Here is an 18,786-nt window from a genome sequence, read left to right as displayed (position 1 = left end):
GAAGTTCATACAAGTCACTGTGGCGCTCACTTCACAGGGCAGCTTTAAACTGAAAGTGTGAGTCTGTCTGCAGGACTACTTAGCTGCAAGCCTTTGCCAATAAACAAAGTTGAGATGATTGTTGAGTCTGATGATCCCAAGATGGCCCTTCATTCAAGCCTGCACCTGACTACTGTGCCTGGCCAAACAGCTACCCTGGGTCATGGTTTGCTCTATGGTGATCAGCTGACGGGGTTGGTCTCCCATCCTAACTGGAAAGGTGTATTCTGCAAGAACAACTGGGATTTGTAGACCTTCATTGCTTGTCACCATCAGAGCATGCAGCTGAGCTACGGCTGGCCTGTGCCCTGCCATTTTGTATTTGTGGAACCATTTTTCAGGATATACTAGGTCTTACATCTGGCTAGCTGCCACAGGGAGTGTGAATGCATACTGACAGTCTTTCTCTCAACTTTGGTAGGTTCTGAGTCAGGGCTGTGAAGTGTCTCATTGTCTTAGAATTTCCTCATTTTTAACATACTAAGTATATGCATATTACTACACTGGACTTTAGGTTACTGCTAAGACAATTAGAAGTAAAAGTAGCAATGCTATGACTATGCAATGCTATAGCAATGCTATAGCCTATTGCTATAAAGGTCAGTGAAAAAATTTAATAGCAAAGGAGATACATATACATATGTATTTGGTGGTGCATACAGGTAATTTTCATTAGCACTGAAATGGGATGTTCAGAGAGGTAAGACAAAACCAGTATAAATGCCAGAACAATCGAATAGAATATGTGTACCATGCACCATCCCCTTCCGAAGTACGGCATCTTTATGTTTAACTGCAGTGCTCTTTGAAAGAATGAGTACCAGTGCAGAAATCATCTGAGGTTCACTGTGTAAAAGTCTGTTACCATAAAAGGGATCTTCCATGTCACAGAGAAATAGTCTCAGAAATAATCCAAGAGACTAAATTTGAATATTTACCTAATTTTTATCTTGACAAAATGTTTTTACCTTTTGAACCTGGTGTTTGTTTATTCTGTCTGCGTGTTCCTATCTTCTTGGGTTTTGATAAACCTCCAGCATGGGAGAGTGAGAAATTAATGTGTTTCACTTGGTCTTCTCCCTGAGGTCACAAGTGAGGGAACAATAAAATTCCTAGGCAAAAATGAATTTAATTAAAATGGAACCTAGTTAACCTATTGCAAGTTATTATTTCTAATATCTGCCTTGGTGTGATTTCATGAATTTTGCATGTGTGTGCTGTTTGATATAGGGGTGGACCATTGAGAAAATATAAAATATTAGTACTGTATCATTAGGACTTATTCAAGACATAATAGAACCTACTGTGGGGGAAGGGACTAGAAGAGAAAATAGAACAGTGCCCTGGATTTTCTCATATAATTGTGTTATTTGGTATTTACTTGCCCTGGGTGAGAGTTCATAAAAAGGTGGAAGGACAAGGAATTTGTGTCTGTGCACATATAAGATTACTAGCAAGAGTATTTGACTGGTGACTGCCCTTACATCCATTGATGTTCATGTTGCTATGTTAGCCAATTTTTGCCCTCTTAGGAGTGGAAAAAGATTTTTTTTCCTGTTAAATTTCCAGAAATATGACAAAATTATGTCAAAAATTGTAGTTATCCCTGTTTTGTCTACTGTAGAATTTTCTCCTTTTGTTGACAAGCATAAGCAATGGACGCTCAATTTGCACCTAACTTCTATTCAGCAATACTTAGAGTGGTTTTGCTCTTGTGCCTGATGCTTATTGTTAATTAATGCTTTTCTCTACTGTGTAAAAAAAACCCCCACACTGAATGGCATTTTCTTCCATATACAACTCTACTTTGTTCTTTGTTTGCCTGCACAAAATGTGACTCATGATGCCTATCTTCACTTGAATGCTGCACTGTGATCTGCAGAAATTGCAAAACTTAATCACTTTTACATTTTTGATTTGCTTTTAATATTCACCAAAATCTGCCAGAACACATAAAATCCGAGGTAGAGTTTGGTGTGAAGAGCTCAAAAGGAGTACACAGGTGCGGCTTGCCCAACATGCAGTATATTTAAACTCAGATCTGTTGTAAGTGATACTTTTATAAACCAGAGCCTTTGAAAAGTAGAATTGTCTTTAAAACAACCACATGGCTGTACATAATAAACTGTGGTAGGGCTCAGTACTTTTATTAGCTAATTAAACATTTGCTGTTCTGAGAGAAATGCTTTTGGAACCAACACACATGCACACACCTGAATTTATAACAAAATTCATTCTGTATTTTTGCCATATGGAAAGGAGGCACATCTGGGAGTGGGTGGGAGAATGTGAAAAGAAGCTTTTGCAATTGCTTAAAAAGGAGTTTGAAGTTTATTTTTTGAGTGAAGTGGTTAGTTTAGGAGGGAGCTCAGCAAGTTCTTAGTTAGACAGGTTTTCCCTTTGGTTTACTGAACCTGAAAGAGACACTGATTTATAGGAAACGTGTCTTGCAAGTTCCAGTTCTTGGCTTTCCCTAGACACAAGTGTCATAACATGCACTTCTTACTAAATAAGACCACCATCTGCAAACATCCCCCTGTGGAATTCCTTAGGCATCCTACAGGAAAATGTACTTTTGTGTACATCTTCCTTTAAAATAAAGCTTTATCTCCAGAAGCATCACTTAATCATTTTGCTAAAAACCTCCCTGTTCTTTGTAAAATTCATGAAATAGAAAACAAAATCTGAATAAACGATAACCTGCTGAGCCACTTACGTTTACTGTTGTAAATGAAGCTCTTACTTTGTTTTTATCTCCAACAGACAAACAACAGAAAGGTGAATTTGCCTTAGAGGGCTACACCATCAGAATGAATAATAGCCTTCGGAAGGATGCAAAGAAAGATTGCTGCTTTGAAATCTCTGCTCCTGATAAGCGCATTTATCAGGTTGGACTTTTTTATGTTGACTTGAAATTAAATTGATAAAGCCGTTACAATTCCAGTTACTGAATTAACATTTCAGTAAAACAACCTGGACTGACATATTAATGAAAAAAGGAAACCCTCGCTTTCTTATATTGTGTATTCATATATTAGGAAAAAAAATGTGATTAAACGTATGTATGTATGTGTTAAAATATTATCTTTTTGGTCAAGAGCGAGGTAATCTATCATCTTTATCTATTGGTCATTTCAATATTAGCATTTTAATATCTATTGTATAGTGTGTCTGTGTGATTTTTTGAAGGAATTAAATAGTAAAAAAAAAAGTTAAAATATGTATCAGTGTTAAATACATATTGTATTGGTCATGACTTTTAAAGAAAAATCTACATAAAGGCACATATCAGCTGTGCAATTCAGAGATCTATCAGCTAGACATCAATATAGAATGTAAGTTTAATAAGTTTTAAATATCTGAGATTGTGGTTGAAAGCCAGTTAATTAAGCTGTCAGGTAGTGTGTTGGAGTCTGACAAGAACATTTTTAAGAAAACTGTACCCAGCAGTCTAAAGAAATTCATGGGTGTCTTCTAATTGTCAAGGGCAAATTTTGTTCATCAGTTCTGGCTTTGACATTGATGAAGAGAAGCAGCTTTTTTCTGCACAGCTGCCAGCTGCTGATCAGAGTTTCAAATCCATCATCCTCTCCTTCAATTACGTAAATTTGTCAAAATTAGCTGTACATTATAAGAAGCATCCTTGCAAGAAAAGTACCAGAAAACATGAAAAGAATTACTAATGGTTTCTTGAGGAAGTGCCGAGAATGTTACAGTCCCTCTTTTTTATTGCTAATGAAATTGTAGTTGTGTTTTTGTCATTACTGCTAGTAGTTATTAATAAATGTTTAATAGTTTACAGCTGCCACTCCCAAAGAAGCAGAGGAATGGGTACAGCAAGTCAAATTTGTAATTCAAGGTAAGCCAGCCAGTAGAGCAGTAGCCTTTATTGCCAGTAGTGCTTCATGATGGTAGTTCTGTCCATTAACTTCTCTGTCATGTTAGTACATGTAGTATTTCCACATGTCAAAGTTTGAAATAGCAAGTCCTAGTTTTCGATTGTGTTGTAGCTTTTATATGACTTTTCTCTTTGTGCAAAATTATTGCTTTTCTCGAAGAATACTAGAAATACTAGAAAGCTTGAAAGCTCTCCGTTATATAAGCTCCCTTATATAAACTGTCCCTTATCCCTTGAACAGGATAAGAAAATAACCAGAATATACTGTAAGGAGCAGGTCGTAGAAGAATTGTTTTCATTTTGCGTAAATGTCTGCTTAGGTATTCTTTTTTACTAAGTGTTAACCTTTTAAATTGCTGCCACATAGATACAGGATCTAATGCTATTCCCGAGGAGGAGGAAGAGGAATACGATGATGTTGGACAAGTGAACAGTGAACCGACAGATGATAGCATTTATGAAGAAGTTAAAGGTACGGTTGAAATTTTTTACTTTGTGACTTGTGATCACTTTGTCTTATCTACTTCTGGTTTGATAACTCTGAGTTGCTTAAAGTAAGTGAATAAAGTAACACAATGAATAAGATACTTTCGGATTTTAGGTTTTGCTATGACATTGAAAAAAGAATGTCTTCAGTTCTGAGTGAGAACAGTTCAGTTTTCTTTAGCAGGAGCATCAAAATAGTGCAGAATGTGTAAAAGTGAACTCAGGGGACTTTTGGCTCATTAACATTTTCTGGTATGCAATTTTTTTAAATTAAAAAATTGACTTGCCTTACAGCTTTTCCCAGCAACTTGCCCATTATTTTTTCTTTATTCTTTTTGGCTTTTGTATTAAGCAAAAATTTGCTATCGCTCTAAATGTTACTATTAGTTTCCATCTTCTGCCTAATACATGATATTATAATCCTGCAAGAAAGCAATGTGTTTTTTTGAAAGGACTCTGGAAATGAACTGTAAATAAAGCAACATGAGTATCCACACTGTTTTGTTTTATATCTTCCAGAATGACTATGGTTGTACAGAAACCTTTTGCTGTTGACTTTTCAAAATGGTCAAATGATTGTGGCTCTAAATGTCCACGTGTATTTATCAGAGGGCAAAACAAAAGAAAAAGAGATTGTGAAAGTTCTTGGAGTTGAGTAGAAATATTCAAGTACTAGGGGAAAGGTGGAATGTTTTATTATATTTTGAGAAGCTACAAAAAAAATAAAATTTTCAGTTATCATTAGTTAACAAATGGTATTTTAAAGTGATGTGACAATTAATAATCACTTTGTATGAAATAATGTTCTGCATGCCTTGCTGTTTGGAGCACTGCAATTATCAGCAATAACTTGAGAGGAAAAATTAGTTGTGTCATGTGATGATGACTAACTTCCTGTATCTATTAGGTTGAATTTTCTGACCATTGGAGAAAGGAACTTTTTACACTTCATATGCTTTTCATTTTAAGGTTGTTTCAGTGGAGGGAAACAACAAGGGAGCAGAGAACATAAGTGTCTCATGAAAATAATTATCATAAAATTCTAAAATTGTAGCAGCACCCAATTCTTTAAGAGCTGGGGTTTTTTTGGATTGTGCCTTGACTACTTCAACACAGAATGCATGTTCTGCTGAAATGATGTGCAGTTGTCACGCATGCTGAAAAACTCTTCGGCGGTGAATATAAAAACTGCATTACAGGGCTTCATCTTATGATTAGAAGATACAGCCAAACCTTATAACAGTGCTTTTTGGATGCTCAGGTTCTTACAGAAGATGATCTCGTATGCTTGCTTACATTTTTGTTAAAGAAGCTCTAGATATATTCTGGGATAAATTAGTCTTTTTTTTTGAGCTTCACTTACCTGTTCACTTGAATCTCAAACAGTAAGTAGATCTGGAGCAGTAATACATACAATATTGGGAGAGGGCTATTAGTTAATATATATTTTGAGTTCTTTGCTTTGAGCTCTGTCTTCAAAGAATTGCTGCCTTGGTGTGATTGTGCAGCAGTTTAGAGTATTTTTACTTTTGGTCCATTTTTATGTCATTTTTCCAGAAGCTGTTGTCTCATAATGTGGCTAATAAACCTGAAATGCAACAACGTCACAAAGAAGGGATAGCTCAAGGAATCTAGTTTCAGTTTTTAGTTAAATTAATTTATTTCCCCATGATCTTGGAGTGGTGCTTCAATTTCATGTTATCAAGTAGGGATTATTTTTCTTTATGCTTTTTTCATCTCATCTATTTGAACTGTGAACTTTTCAGAAAAGGCTATCTTACCTTTTACAGTGGAGCTCCTAATTTTGACTCTGATGTGTTGGTATAACTAAGTAAAAATAAAACATAAGTTTGCAATAGATTTTAGATGATTCTTTTTTATCTTCCGCAAATGTGCTTTAATAATTATATGCTTAAATGGAATTACAAACCTATGGCTCCAATACCTTAGACCAATCCTTCTCTTTTTAATCCATATCATATTGAAGAGTGTTAGTTGAAATGCTAGTTGACAAACCTCACAGGAGTTAGCCTTATTTGTTTCTTGTATAGCTGTTCATCTAAACTTGATGGTAAAAGAGCACACTCCAGTTTGGTGTAGTCTCCTTTAATTAGGCCTGATTGGTTGCATTTAATTACAGTTGGCTGTCCTTTCTATTTTCTCACGTAAATGAATTACTCTTTTTTCCTTTCATGGCCAAAGGGTGGAGCATCATTATCCCTGCTGTTACCTGACCTAATAATATAGATCAAATAAGGAATTCAGAATGCCTTTTAAGAAAACAGAAAAAAGTTATTTGTACAGCTGCAAAGCTATGGTAAGCTCTGGAATGCAGAAGGCAAATATGTGAAGAGGGAGGAGAAATTAATCTGCACCTTGTTTTTGTCCTCAAAACATTTTCATGTAAGAGGCTTCTAATCATCTGTTTTCACAGATCCACTAGCTTTATAAATACTGAATTTCAGGTATGCAGCTCATTGTACCTTGTTATTATTTATTTGGCTATAATTTGCATATTCTCAAGTAAGTAAAACTTTGCATTTCTGTGGTTCTCCAGTGGCTTTTATGTCAGCATTTCAGAAGAAACTTAAGCCAGTTCATTTAGTAATACTGGGTTTGGTATTTGAGTAAAGAGTGTTTGGATTAAAAAGAGGATATGGAAAGTTTTGCACAGGTTTGTAAATTGGAAAATTTTAAGAACTGTTGCAGTAATCGGGACTAACTGATGCTATATTCTCTAGCTATCTCATTGCTTAGCTATTTTTTTTCCTGCTTGTGGCAGGAGACAGTGTAGATGAATTTTCCAGGCAGAAGCTGGATAGCTTCAAACCGGTATCCAGAATGGTAACAGTCTATTAGCCTATTAAAAACATAGATTTCAATGGTATTCGCTTTGTACTGTCTGCTGGCAGGAGGAGTGGGTTGATAGTTGGAGGGTGTACAAAGAGATGTGAGAAAATTAGTCTTTTGATTTGTTAAGTCACTGTCTTCTTTAGTAGCGCATAGGAATTCATATTTACCATAGAAGCACCATTTTCCTGGTTCTCAGTGTTAGTCAGGGTTTTACTGTGGTTATTCAGGTAAAATAAAAAACATCAGAACTGCAAGGAATTATCAACTTGTACAACTTCCCTTGCAAGATTCTTCAGGAAAAGAAAACTTTATACTGTCTTCAGCAAACTGGGCTTTAGTATTTTTGATGTTTAATAAAATCATGGACGAAAACTTGGCTAAACAAAATTAAAAATATTGTCAATAAAGGTGCATTTTTGCTTAATTAGCTATTTATTTTCTACCTTAGTGCACTCTTCATGATTTTGCAGTCCACACCTGAATGTTATAAGCTGTAACATAAAACAAACTCTGAAACTGTAGTATTAAATAACTCTGTGTGTGGGTAGAGCTACCTAGATGCACAGAGTTTCTAGTTTAGTGGTGTTTTAAACAATGGACTTGTCATAAAAGAGAACACGTGCTAGCTTAAAAGTTGTTACCATCTGTTACAGCCCTTGAAGACAGAATTTTTTTATTAACTTAAGGTTTCAGTGACATAATTTTAAGGGCCTTCAGTATTGTCTTCTGTGGTTTCATGTCTGTGTGGAGCACATACCCAAAACTGCAATGCTAACTACTGCCTGCCACCTTAATGCTTTCTACAACCTCAACTCAGTTTGTGTTCTGTCTACCACACTCTTGCACAATTGGAGAAAATAGGTGTTAATCTGAGCTAACATACTTAAATTTCAATCTTGTGTTGTCTTTTTTCTTCTGTTCTCTTTCTCCTTGCAAACTTGCATTATAGCAATAATTTCCAAGGTATACAGTATAATTTCCATTAAAATTATTCTAAAGATAAGTTTTGGTTCTTATTTTAATGGTGCTTATTTGGTGCATGGAGGTAAAAACTGCCCTTACAGAACAAGTAATCCTGAAGCAACGTAACGTGACACAAGATTTGTGACACAGGATTGTGGCTTTGTGCCATCCCTTCTCAGCCTGTCCGTAGCACAAACAACTTCCGGGTGAGAGAAGTTAAGCACAGTGAAATTCAGTGCTGTGGTGATCTCCAGGCAATACAATTTGCCTCGGTTCCTAATTTTCTGTAAATTAAATTTGAGGATTGATTCAGTCTCTAATCGGGCAAAGGATGAAGGGAATGAAAAGTTTGCCTTTGTCTTTTGATTCCTGCTGTCAATCCTCTGCCAAACAGTTTGGACAAGCCCAGGTATCTGGCCAGTAATTCTGTTTTGCAGTGTAATTGGAAGCTTAGGTTGGGAAACTCTGTAACTGAGGCAAAGCCCAGGGAAACGTAAGAAATGTCTTAATTTTCATGCTATAAGAAGTGTGCTGCACACTTACTTTAAATAAATTATTTTAAGTAGTTTTAAAATTATGTTGATGTTGTTTCAGAACTGATTTCTGACATTGAATATGAATGTAGAGAGTAATCATCCTGTTTCTTTCTTATGGTTGTTGCTTTAAGCAGCTTTGTTGCTTTATTTTTTTCTAATAGTAAACCCTGGCAGTTAGGAAGCATAACTTAATACCATCCTCATTCTCACTTCTTTCTGGACTGCTTGAGTTTTGAAGAAGCAAATTGTTTTTATGATGTTATATCCCTTTCATGCGCATGAAGCTGGGGGAAAAAAAGAACATATCTCTGACTTAACTCTTCTTGGGAAGAAGGAAGTAATGATTATGTAGTGGAGTTAAAGTTTGATGCGTCACTCATGAACACCAACTCACAGCAAATATTTGTATTCTCAAAATGTAGTGTCAAAAATATTGACTTTTTGACACTGGAAGTGAAGATTTCACAGCACTGTGTTAATGAAAATTCTTTTTCAGGACACCTTTGCTTATTTTAGAGTTTTCAATGAATCAAAGTCTGGGTATCTGGGCTCAACACAGTGTTTAGTGTCAAGCAGTCTCAGTTGTGCTTTACAGCTGTATATCAGTTCCTAAAAACAGTAGCCTAAAAGGAAGAAATTATTAATTGGTCATTACAAAACAGAGAAGTAGGTTTAAGTCAGCAGAGACATGGGTGTTTATGGAATCTGAGACATTACTGTGATCATTGCTGTTAAGTCATATATCTTGGTATATGGTCCAAATTTCTCCCAGCAAGTGTTGCTTGCTTTAAGTAGTTAGGGAATTCTTTACTTCTTGTCCACAGGAGTTGTATATAATGCTGTTGTGCTGACATATTTTTTTCCCATGGAAAGAATTCTAAATGCTTTAAATTAGTAAATGATTTCAAAGTGTAAAATATAAGTAGGGTCTGGAATAAATGAAGTTCAAAGGACTGGATGTAAGATCAGCATTTTTGAGGACAGTGTTGAGGAAAGGTTTCCAAAGTAATTACTGAAAGTTTTATGAATAATTTCCATGAGAACACCTTTTAGATTCAAGAACACAGCAAGGGAATTTTTTTTTTCTTTTTAAACAGTGACGATTCTTCAAAACAGTTTTTTTCATTAATTGTATCTCAGTATTTTTAAGAAATTAATATTTTCCACTTGCTTAGCCATTGCATTATTTGTATATATGGAGTATTTTTGCATATACTATCTTGCTGATAGGTGGAGTACCAGAATAAGGACAAGGGGGTGCTACAGGGCTTACTCAGTTTGCTGTAATTCAGAAGTAATTAAAATAATAAAAAAACAGTGAAAAGCAAATGTGAACTACCTTTTAGGGTCAGGGACTAGTAAAGGAAAGTGTTTTTTTAGGTCCAATGTGTGTTGTTTTCCTGTCTTAATCACTGGGATTTGGGATCTACTAATAGTCTGATGATATGTCAGACATGGAAATGATTGAAAAACAATCTCTTTCACCTGGATATTGTTGAATCCCAACAGCTATGATGAAATGGAGCTGTGCCTGAATTCTCTGTCACTCTGGGTTCTGAGGCAGTATGCTTATGGGATTTATATATACCTTGAAGTGTCCTTCAGCTAGTACTAAATGCTAAAGAGACATGACTTATGAATCCAGACAAATATATAAAGACATTGCATCCACAAGGTGGTTAGAAACGTGATACCTGGACCTCAGATTTTTTTGGCACAAGAATGTGGGCATTATCTTCAATTAATGTAATCCTACATCTAAAGAGGGAAGCCTTCTTTCTATTGATGTTGGGTGTCAGTGATGGAAGAGGAAGTAAGACAATCTAGTGTAGCTGAAAAGAATGAGATGTCCATTGAGTGGGAAGTGGCAAGTCTTTGTTAGGAAAAATAAGGTTTGCAGGCTCTTCTACGTTTCTTTTAAAATGAATATAAAGTGGCAGTCTGTGAACAACAGGTGGCCCATAGCTGTCAGAAAGCCTACTGTCCGTGATACAATTCAGCCCTTGCTCCCTCCTCACACACACATTTACAAACGTGCAAGTGAGGAGGCCAGTAAAAGTGGAATAATAACTGATACTCATATCTACTGGTGGAATAATAACTGGTACTCATATTTAGTCTGATTTGCATGGGAGAGGTATATTGACTGATGGGACTTCGGGTGGGTTTGTCTACAGATAACTATCCTTAGAAAATCTAAGAGTGTTCTTTACTTAGTGATATATGTCTGCTGCAGAAAGTTTGGTCAGTTAATTACAGTATCTGTAGCATAGAAAATGTGTGCTATTAAGTTTAGGTATTACTTCTCCTCTCTTTGAACTTCGTGCGAGACATCATAGTTTTCAGATGTTTCAGGCTTCGTAGATTTCAGAGTTTACAAGTGGAGAAAATAGAAGTGACCTTCTTGACATTGTGGTCAACTGTTATAATAAATTGAAGGAGTCCATGCTGGAAAGGCTGTGTTTATCAAAGTCTCAGGTTAGCAATGGCTGAATTTTGTGTCTGTATTTCAGAGATTAAAAAAAAAAATACCCTAACGCCTAATCAGAGGAAAAAAAAAACCCAACCAAAAAACCAACCAAAAACTCACCACCAAATAAAGCAGGGGTTTACTGTCTATTGTCTATTGGCATTTTAAAGCTTATTTGCTTGAAATTAGAAGATACAACTTAATAATATCTAAAAAAGAAGTATATTTAGTCATGCTTTTCTATGTTTAAAGAACTCTTTCAAAAACTAATTAGCACACAACTCATTGAAATGAATTTACTTACCAAAATAAGATATTGTGTAGCAAGTACTGATCAGTTATTTTAGCACCAGTGCCAAACAACATTTACCACTATTGATTTGTAAAACCAATCTGATGTGGACAGGATGTGACAGAAACTGTTATTAAGAGATAGAATCCTGTCTCAGAAAACCTTGTCATTCTGGCAAGACAAAATCACACAAAGTAATTTTACTTGTATTATGCTTTTTTCAGTGTTGACTCTGTCTCTGACATATGGCTTCATATTAAATGAGAACTTAACATGTCTTCAACGGATTATGTACCCCAAGTCTGTTCTTTTGAAAGCAAAATAGTTTTCTATGGTAGCACTGTTTTTATCTAATTAAGAAGCAGTGCAGTAGTTCTAATGCAAAGCATTCAGAAGAAATGTCTTGGTATGTGAGATAGTTTATTAACCATAACTTTGAGGAATTGCTGCAGTTTAGCAAGTTCAAAGCAAAATGTCAGTTGTATTATGTATATTTATGAAAATAAAAATACTAGGCCTGCTCTACTGCTTGGGTATAAATGTGATAAATATTATATAGATAGATCAAGGAACCTTTACTTTTTAAATTTGTAATGGAATGACTGCATATCAGGCTAATAAAACCATTAGAGTTTTTTGAGAAACAAGAGCAACCAGAGGCTATGTGGTGCCTCAGGCTATCACTTCTCAACTTGTCTGTTTTCCACAAGGTAGCTATTAAAGAACCATAATTTGTACAACTGAATTCTCAAATAAGACCCAGCAAGGTGAGTTTTAAAGGCTGAATTAATCACTCTGTTCTGTAGATACAAATCTCTCATTTGAACTTTTCAGTCTTAAGACAGGCATCAGCACAAATCCTTCTGTATATGTCTTTTCCTCTCAGTGTGCTACTAACTTTTCTTCCCGCTTTCCTCAAAATGGAGGAATTAGCCAAACAAAATACTACTATTTAATCAGAGCTTCATGAGTTCTGGCTGTATGCATGTGCATCTGATGTTTATAGTGTGTTACAGTGTACTGTGTTTGCAATAGATGTCTTGTTTAGTTTACACGTGTATAAGGAAGGTAACACAGGAAGAGGCTGCTTGTTTATTTGTCTTGGATGCTGCTGGGCTGGGTAGGAGTCTGAAAGAAGCAGGGTGGTTGCTCCTAGGAAAGGAAAATGGTCAGTAGGGTTCAGCTCCTAGACCAGACAGTGGACCAGGCTCAGAGGGCAAGATGCAGCGATCTGCCGTGGTCTAGAGTAGAGAGAGGGATGGATGCTCCAGGGAGGCACAGGGTGAAGGCACACAGATAAGCTTCAGCAGCAAAGGGAAGAATGTTTTCTTAAGAAGCCAGAAGAGTCTGAGGAAAGTTTTTTAGCAAATCAGTGAGATTTGGATTAAACAGCAAGATAGGAGGAAAATTTTTTCACCCAGAAAGGGGATGTTTGTCACAGGGGGTATTTTATTTCAGTCCTTTTTTAAGGAAGAAGTTCCAGTAGTTCCATCTTTGGTTTGTGGAAGCGTTTTTCTTAGCAGGCTGTAACAATTATTCTGTCCTTGAATCTTGAAGACAACTGTGAATAAAACCAGGAATTAAAGGAAGGAATCGCATTTTCAAAACAAAGCATTATCTACAGGAAAGCCTGTGGATCCTAGCATGAGGGTCGTGCTTCCGTTGTCCCAAAATATGCTAACGGAATTTGAACTTGTTTGCATACCTCTCTCAAATTTTATTCCCTTAAGAATTAAGAATAGATGTTAGGAAGAAATCTTTGCTGTGAGGGTGGTGAGGCACTGGAACAGTTTGTCCAGAGAAGTTGTGGATCCCCCACATTGCTGGAAGTGTTCAAGGCCAGGTTGGATGGGGCTTTGTGCAGCCTGATCTAGCAGAAGGTGTCCCTGCCCGTGGCAGGGGTGTTGGAACTAGATGATCTTTAAGGACACTCCAAACCCAAACAATTCTATGATTCTATGATACGAAGTGACACATTTCCATTACTAAATGTTGAACAGTAGTTTTAGATAATTCAATAAGCAAAAGTTCAAGATGGAGATGATTTTGTCATAATATTTATATGGATCATAAGACTCAATTTCTGGTTAAACTGTCTAACTCAGGCCTACAAGTAGTGTCTTACAGTGGAACTGGGACTGTGTTGTGTCTCTGGCATGAGAGCTGGGTAATCCAAAAGTACTGTCAGTGAGTGAATTGAAGTAATACGGGACTGTAGAAGCCCTGGGTTCTTCTAAGATACAACTTCATGCCAATTCCACATTAACCTGGGAAGCAGTTTTCATCTCCTGCTTATGAACTATTGCCATATCTTGGTGTCCTACGTCATTTCTCTGAGGTGCATTATGGTGTGTGGCATGTAGGGCTAGTAAGATCTGACATCCAGAGTTGCTGGCCCCAGTCTTGACATAATGTTTGAGAATCAAGCAACATGTTAGTATTTGTAGAAATGAAGATGGGAATATTACCCAAAATATGGTATGTGTAAACAGTCTACATTGCAACTATAATTTGTGTATTTCTGATTTACCCGATACTAGTGAGTCATAGCAAGAATATTTTCAATTTATTTCATCATTTTAGTTGGAGGAAGGATTTAGCATAGTTGATGTAATTATGGCCTGGGCCATAAACAGTGCAAAGTGGCTGTAGTGTAGGTTTGTTACTTTTAATGAAAATACCCAAAGGGTGAAAGGTGCTGAATTTTTTTTTTTTTTGTCAGTGTGCAGTTAGTGATCTACACAGGGAATGCAAAAATGACTTGGTAGAAGAATTTTAAAAGGAACTATGAGAGAAGCATCTGGGAGCCAGACTTTTCTTGTGGAAACATGCCAACAACTGTATTGTGTTTCCTTTCACTAAAGTGAGCTATGCCTTGTCTTTTGTCCCTTTTTTGAGTAAATTAGTTTCTGGAATCAGAGTATAAATTCGAATACATTAACCATGCAGATTACTAAAGACATGATTTAAGCAAGATGCTTTCTTTATGAATTCTGTGTATGTAAATATTATCTCAAGTCACATTTGTCACTATTAAGGATATGTGATTTTCAGAAATGGCTTTTAAATTTACGTCTTGCTGCTGATCAATGAGTATAAGAAACTTTACTTGACATTTACAGACTTTTTCTGTCTATCATAAATTTAAGCCTGAGAAATATTACCAAAATACATGATTATCAAATAACACGGTAGTACAGTTATACAGTATAGATGAGTTAATTGAATATTTGATTGCTGGATATATTTACATAGGGAAATATTTATATTTTCTATGTAGATTTTAATAGCCACCACATTTATTTTAGCAAAACATTTTAATAATAAGGTTTATAAAATGTCATGTTGAACACTTAAACTGTTTACATAACTAAGAGCTATTATGGGTTGAGAGAATAAACAAATTTATTTTAGTTACAGTGAATTCACATAGATCTTTGTTATGTTTATATATAAGAGTGTACTTATGTGCATGACACATGTATTTAGGCAAACAAACACAAATTCCTGTGAACCTACAGTGGAACCATGGACTCAACTTAAAAATTGTTGTTTGTTTTGTCCCTTCAAGATACTAATTTGCATTCTGCCCAGTAATTACAACTGCTATTTGTAAGGGTGAGGGGGCACAGAGAAGGAAGCATTTTTTGTTAATCACCTAAATAATTAGATGAGCCTGTAGAAACATTAAGCTCAGAAGCTTTCCTCTACATTGTGGAGGAAGTAAGAGCAGTATCTTAAAATATTTTATTCCTTCTTTAAATGTTTAGATGTGGATTTAGGTAAGATGCCTCAATTTTGTATGCCAAATTTGAAGCTTTAGGAACACTTTTACAAATGGAGCCAAAATTGTGCTTTTGTTGAAATTTGACATGAAACTTCACCTTCAGAGATGCTTCTGTTCAGGTGAGGAAGTTGTTATCCAATATTTTGATCAAAAAAGTTCAGGTAACATTTAAAAAACTACTAATCAAACTTAAGGAATTTGTAAGGAGCTGGATTCTGAAGTCACTTAAGAAATTTTCACCTGGTTTGATGACCCATCAAATATTTTTTTTTGTTTTCTGAGTGTAATATATTCTGCCCAGTTCACTTAGCATACTAAGATAGTTGATTTCTGAAAAAAAACCCATGAAATAGTGACTTTATTTGTAAATACAAAAAAAAGTCTGTGAATATAAAAATGGGATATGAATGAATGAGTTTCTGGAAGTGGATCTCTCTGTAATTTCTTTTATTCTTCATTATAATCATTGTGTGCATATCCCTGATTGAACTTGCTTATGATGACCTTTATCTTTTCTCTTGAGAAGAATTACTATTATGGGGTCTTTCTTCATGAGGAAATAAAAAGGTCAGTGCAAAACCCATCTCTTATTTCTATGCAGTGCACATTGCACTTCGGCATATTTGTATTGAATTTTATTAATAATAATTAGATCATTTTGACAAAGAAATTTTAGTATTCCAAAATTAGGCATTCTAAATGATCTTCCCTGGGAGGTACTCCTGCTTTTCCTGCCTTTTTTCTACCTCTTCTCCTCCCAAGCCTGCTATTGATGTAACTGAGATTTTACATACTTCCATTCCTCCTAATTCTGTCAGACTAGCAATTTTTTCCTCCTTTAACCTTAAATTGATAAACTGTTATTTCTTTTGCGCCTATGTTTGTCTAAGAAAAAAAGGGAATGTAGAGAATGTAAAGATTTGGGGGGGGGTTGTTTGTTTGTTTAATTGGAGATTTTAGATTACTTGTTGTTTGGAAGACTAGTGCTAGGAACTGGACAACTAGGAACTGGACAACTTGATTCAACTGTCACTCAAAACATGACTGAAGACTGCTTATTGCGAGGGGAGCTCCTAGTGGGAAGCTGAGTTTATGAAATCTTAATATATTCATAACTGGAACCAGGAATTGCCTGTACCTCTGTGAATTGTTCAGTTGTCCTAGTGAATATATTCTGTTCTGTTGTTCAAGTGACTGAGAACGCTTTTTCTCCCATTGTGGTAGTATTTTCTGGAAGCCTGAAGGGTCTTGTGAAGCCCTGGAAAGAGCAACTTTCATACTAATAACCTCTGTGTTTGGTAAATGTACAAAATTTGGAGGGTCTGAAGAGGATATTTATTGGCTGTGACTACAGAATGGGGCAAGGGCAGGAAAGCAAACGTCCTGGAACACTTGGTACTGGGGAAAGGAAAGAAAAAGAAAGAGGAAAGCTGTTAACGTACATTCAGGTCTCAGCAAGTAGGGAAGGTAAATAAAGCAAAGCATTCTCCTACATTTCCTGAAAATTGGTAATATGGTGCACAGTAGAGTGAGAAGATCCACTTGGCAGCAACTGTGGATGACCTTGCTAACAGTGCTCAGTTTTCTGTTTTGCGTGAGAGGAGCTGTTTTTCCTCCAAGGACAGAGATGTGTTCTTTGATCACTTAGTCTTCATACTGTCTGCCCTAAAACATTATAAAAAAATACTTTCTGTAGAAGAATATTTTGTTGCTTGTTTTTTTTCCAGTAAAGTAGTGAGGGGTCATAAAATATCTTCTGGCTTTTAAAAACATGACTTTTTAATCCATTGTGCTAGTGTAGGTCATGTGGATGACGCTGTGTGTAGTAATATAGGAGAAATGCGGTGTCCTTTTCACAGATGTATTTAGAAAGAGATTTTTTTTTCTCAAACAGTTCTTCAAATGTACTCATTTCTCTCTACTACTTCACTCTGTTGTTATTCTTCATGGCAATAGTTGTATGATCCAAACAATGTTATTTTGTTCAACACTAGAGAACTGCAGCCTTGAAGTGTGTTTGTTATTTGTCCCTATTGGGACTGAGAATTTTTTTGTTTACTTTACTCTTTAGTTTAGCAAATGCTGTAACTCCAAAATGCTTTTGTTAGGAAGGGGTGTTATGTCTGCTTTTTGGTTTTGATTAGGCCAAACCATAACATGTGCTTAGATTCACTGGATGGTGTCACAGAAAGTTGTTTCGAGAGAGGTTTTTTTTTCTCCAGAAAGCGGCTAAGTGACATTCCACTACTCCAGTATCACTTCTCCTTCTCACCTCCTTTTCCTGCAGCACTGATCCTGAGTTAATTTATAACAAAATTCTGTGTGGATGATGAGGTAGCTTTCCAAAGGTCTTCTGAGTAGGAGGCAGTGCTTCAGTTTTAGCTGAGATGGCTGGTTTAGTTATTCAGATTGCTTAGACAGTTGGGAATAATGGTGGTGTACAGTAGCACTTTCTGAGATACAAGAAGTGCAGCTGAGGGGAAAAAAAGTGCAGGATTTCTCAAGGAATACAGGAAACCTCACATCTGGAGACTTGGTAAGATCTGGACAAAACTGAGTAATTTGAGCTAATCCTGTTCTATAAAGTCATTAGTTTCAGCTGTCTCATACGTAAGCTATTAAAATGCACAGACCCGTATAAACTGCTGCTGAACAGCTTAGTGTGAAGTACCAATACAAGAAGCCAAATGCTGTTTCCTAGAAACCTGATCTAACTATGTAACTTTCTTAGTTAGAGCAGGGTGTTAGACTGAGCAATGTCCACTGGTCCTGTCTATCTCTAAGTATTTAATGATTTTAGCTTTTTCACTTTGTACAGCCAGTGCTATTTATTCAAGGCCATTGGGAGGTAAGGACATTGTTAATATTAATAGCAGACTTCTGTTACTGTCTACTGGTTGAACATAGAGTGGTGCATATACTCCACTTCAGAATTTAAATAATGGTTATTTTCAAAGAACTGGTTAAAACTTGTGCAAAAGTGTTAGTTGTAAGTCCCATCCAGTTTAGCTGGTAGTATATTTGAATGAAACCTTTTGCCTCCATGTTGGAATCAGACTTGGATCATGTGTTGCAAGAAATTTGGGCTAGGAATTGGCATGGGTTGTCCTCAAATAAAATTGAAGCATCTTAGTATGCATAATATTTTTCATTAAAATGTATTTTTATGTTGTTTGTAACTCAGAGATCTCTTTCTGGAGATCTTGGAATACAATTCTGTTTTGCCTATTTCCTTCCCATCATATTTTTGAGTGTAGTGGTGACCATTCATTCAAATGCAATTTCTGCCTCATATGATGATGTCACCTTGTCTGCAATCCCAGTGTTTAGCCTGTGTTTGGATGACCCGTTTCTATCACTGTCTCCTCTGCTTGTGTTGTGGAAATGTTTTTTTTTTCCACTCAAGTTTGCCATGCACTTCTCTGTTTGAGCTGTTGGGTGATAACTAGCTAACCCATAGAA

At 36.0% G+C, this 18,786-nt stretch overlaps 1 protein-coding gene across 3 annotated transcripts in view; it reads left to right on the top strand.

The window, feature by feature from the left end:
- The window catches only part of SKAP2 (src kinase associated phosphoprotein 2), a 117,589-nt gene that overhangs the window by 77,369 nt on the left and 21,434 nt on the right, over positions 1-18,786 (top strand). For all 3 annotated transcript variants that reach the window (XM_027675276.1, XM_027675275.1, XM_027675274.1), the window contains exons 7-9: positions 2,803-2,927; positions 3,835-3,898; positions 4,305-4,409. In XM_027675276.1, the coding sequence (XP_027531077.1) occupies positions 2,803-2,927; positions 3,835-3,898; positions 4,305-4,409 (294 nt within the window). The remainder of the gene's footprint in view (positions 1-2,802; positions 2,928-3,834; positions 3,899-4,304; positions 4,410-18,786) is intronic.

Source organism: Neopelma chrysocephalum, unplaced genomic scaffold, assembly GCF_003984885.1.
Source record: "Neopelma chrysocephalum unplaced genomic scaffold, ASM398488v2 Primary Assembly neopelma1_26, whole genome shotgun sequence".
Taxonomy (NCBI): Eukaryota; Metazoa; Chordata; class Aves; order Passeriformes; family Pipridae; genus Neopelma; species Neopelma chrysocephalum.
This window is presented reverse-complemented; position numbering and strand designations above follow the sequence as displayed.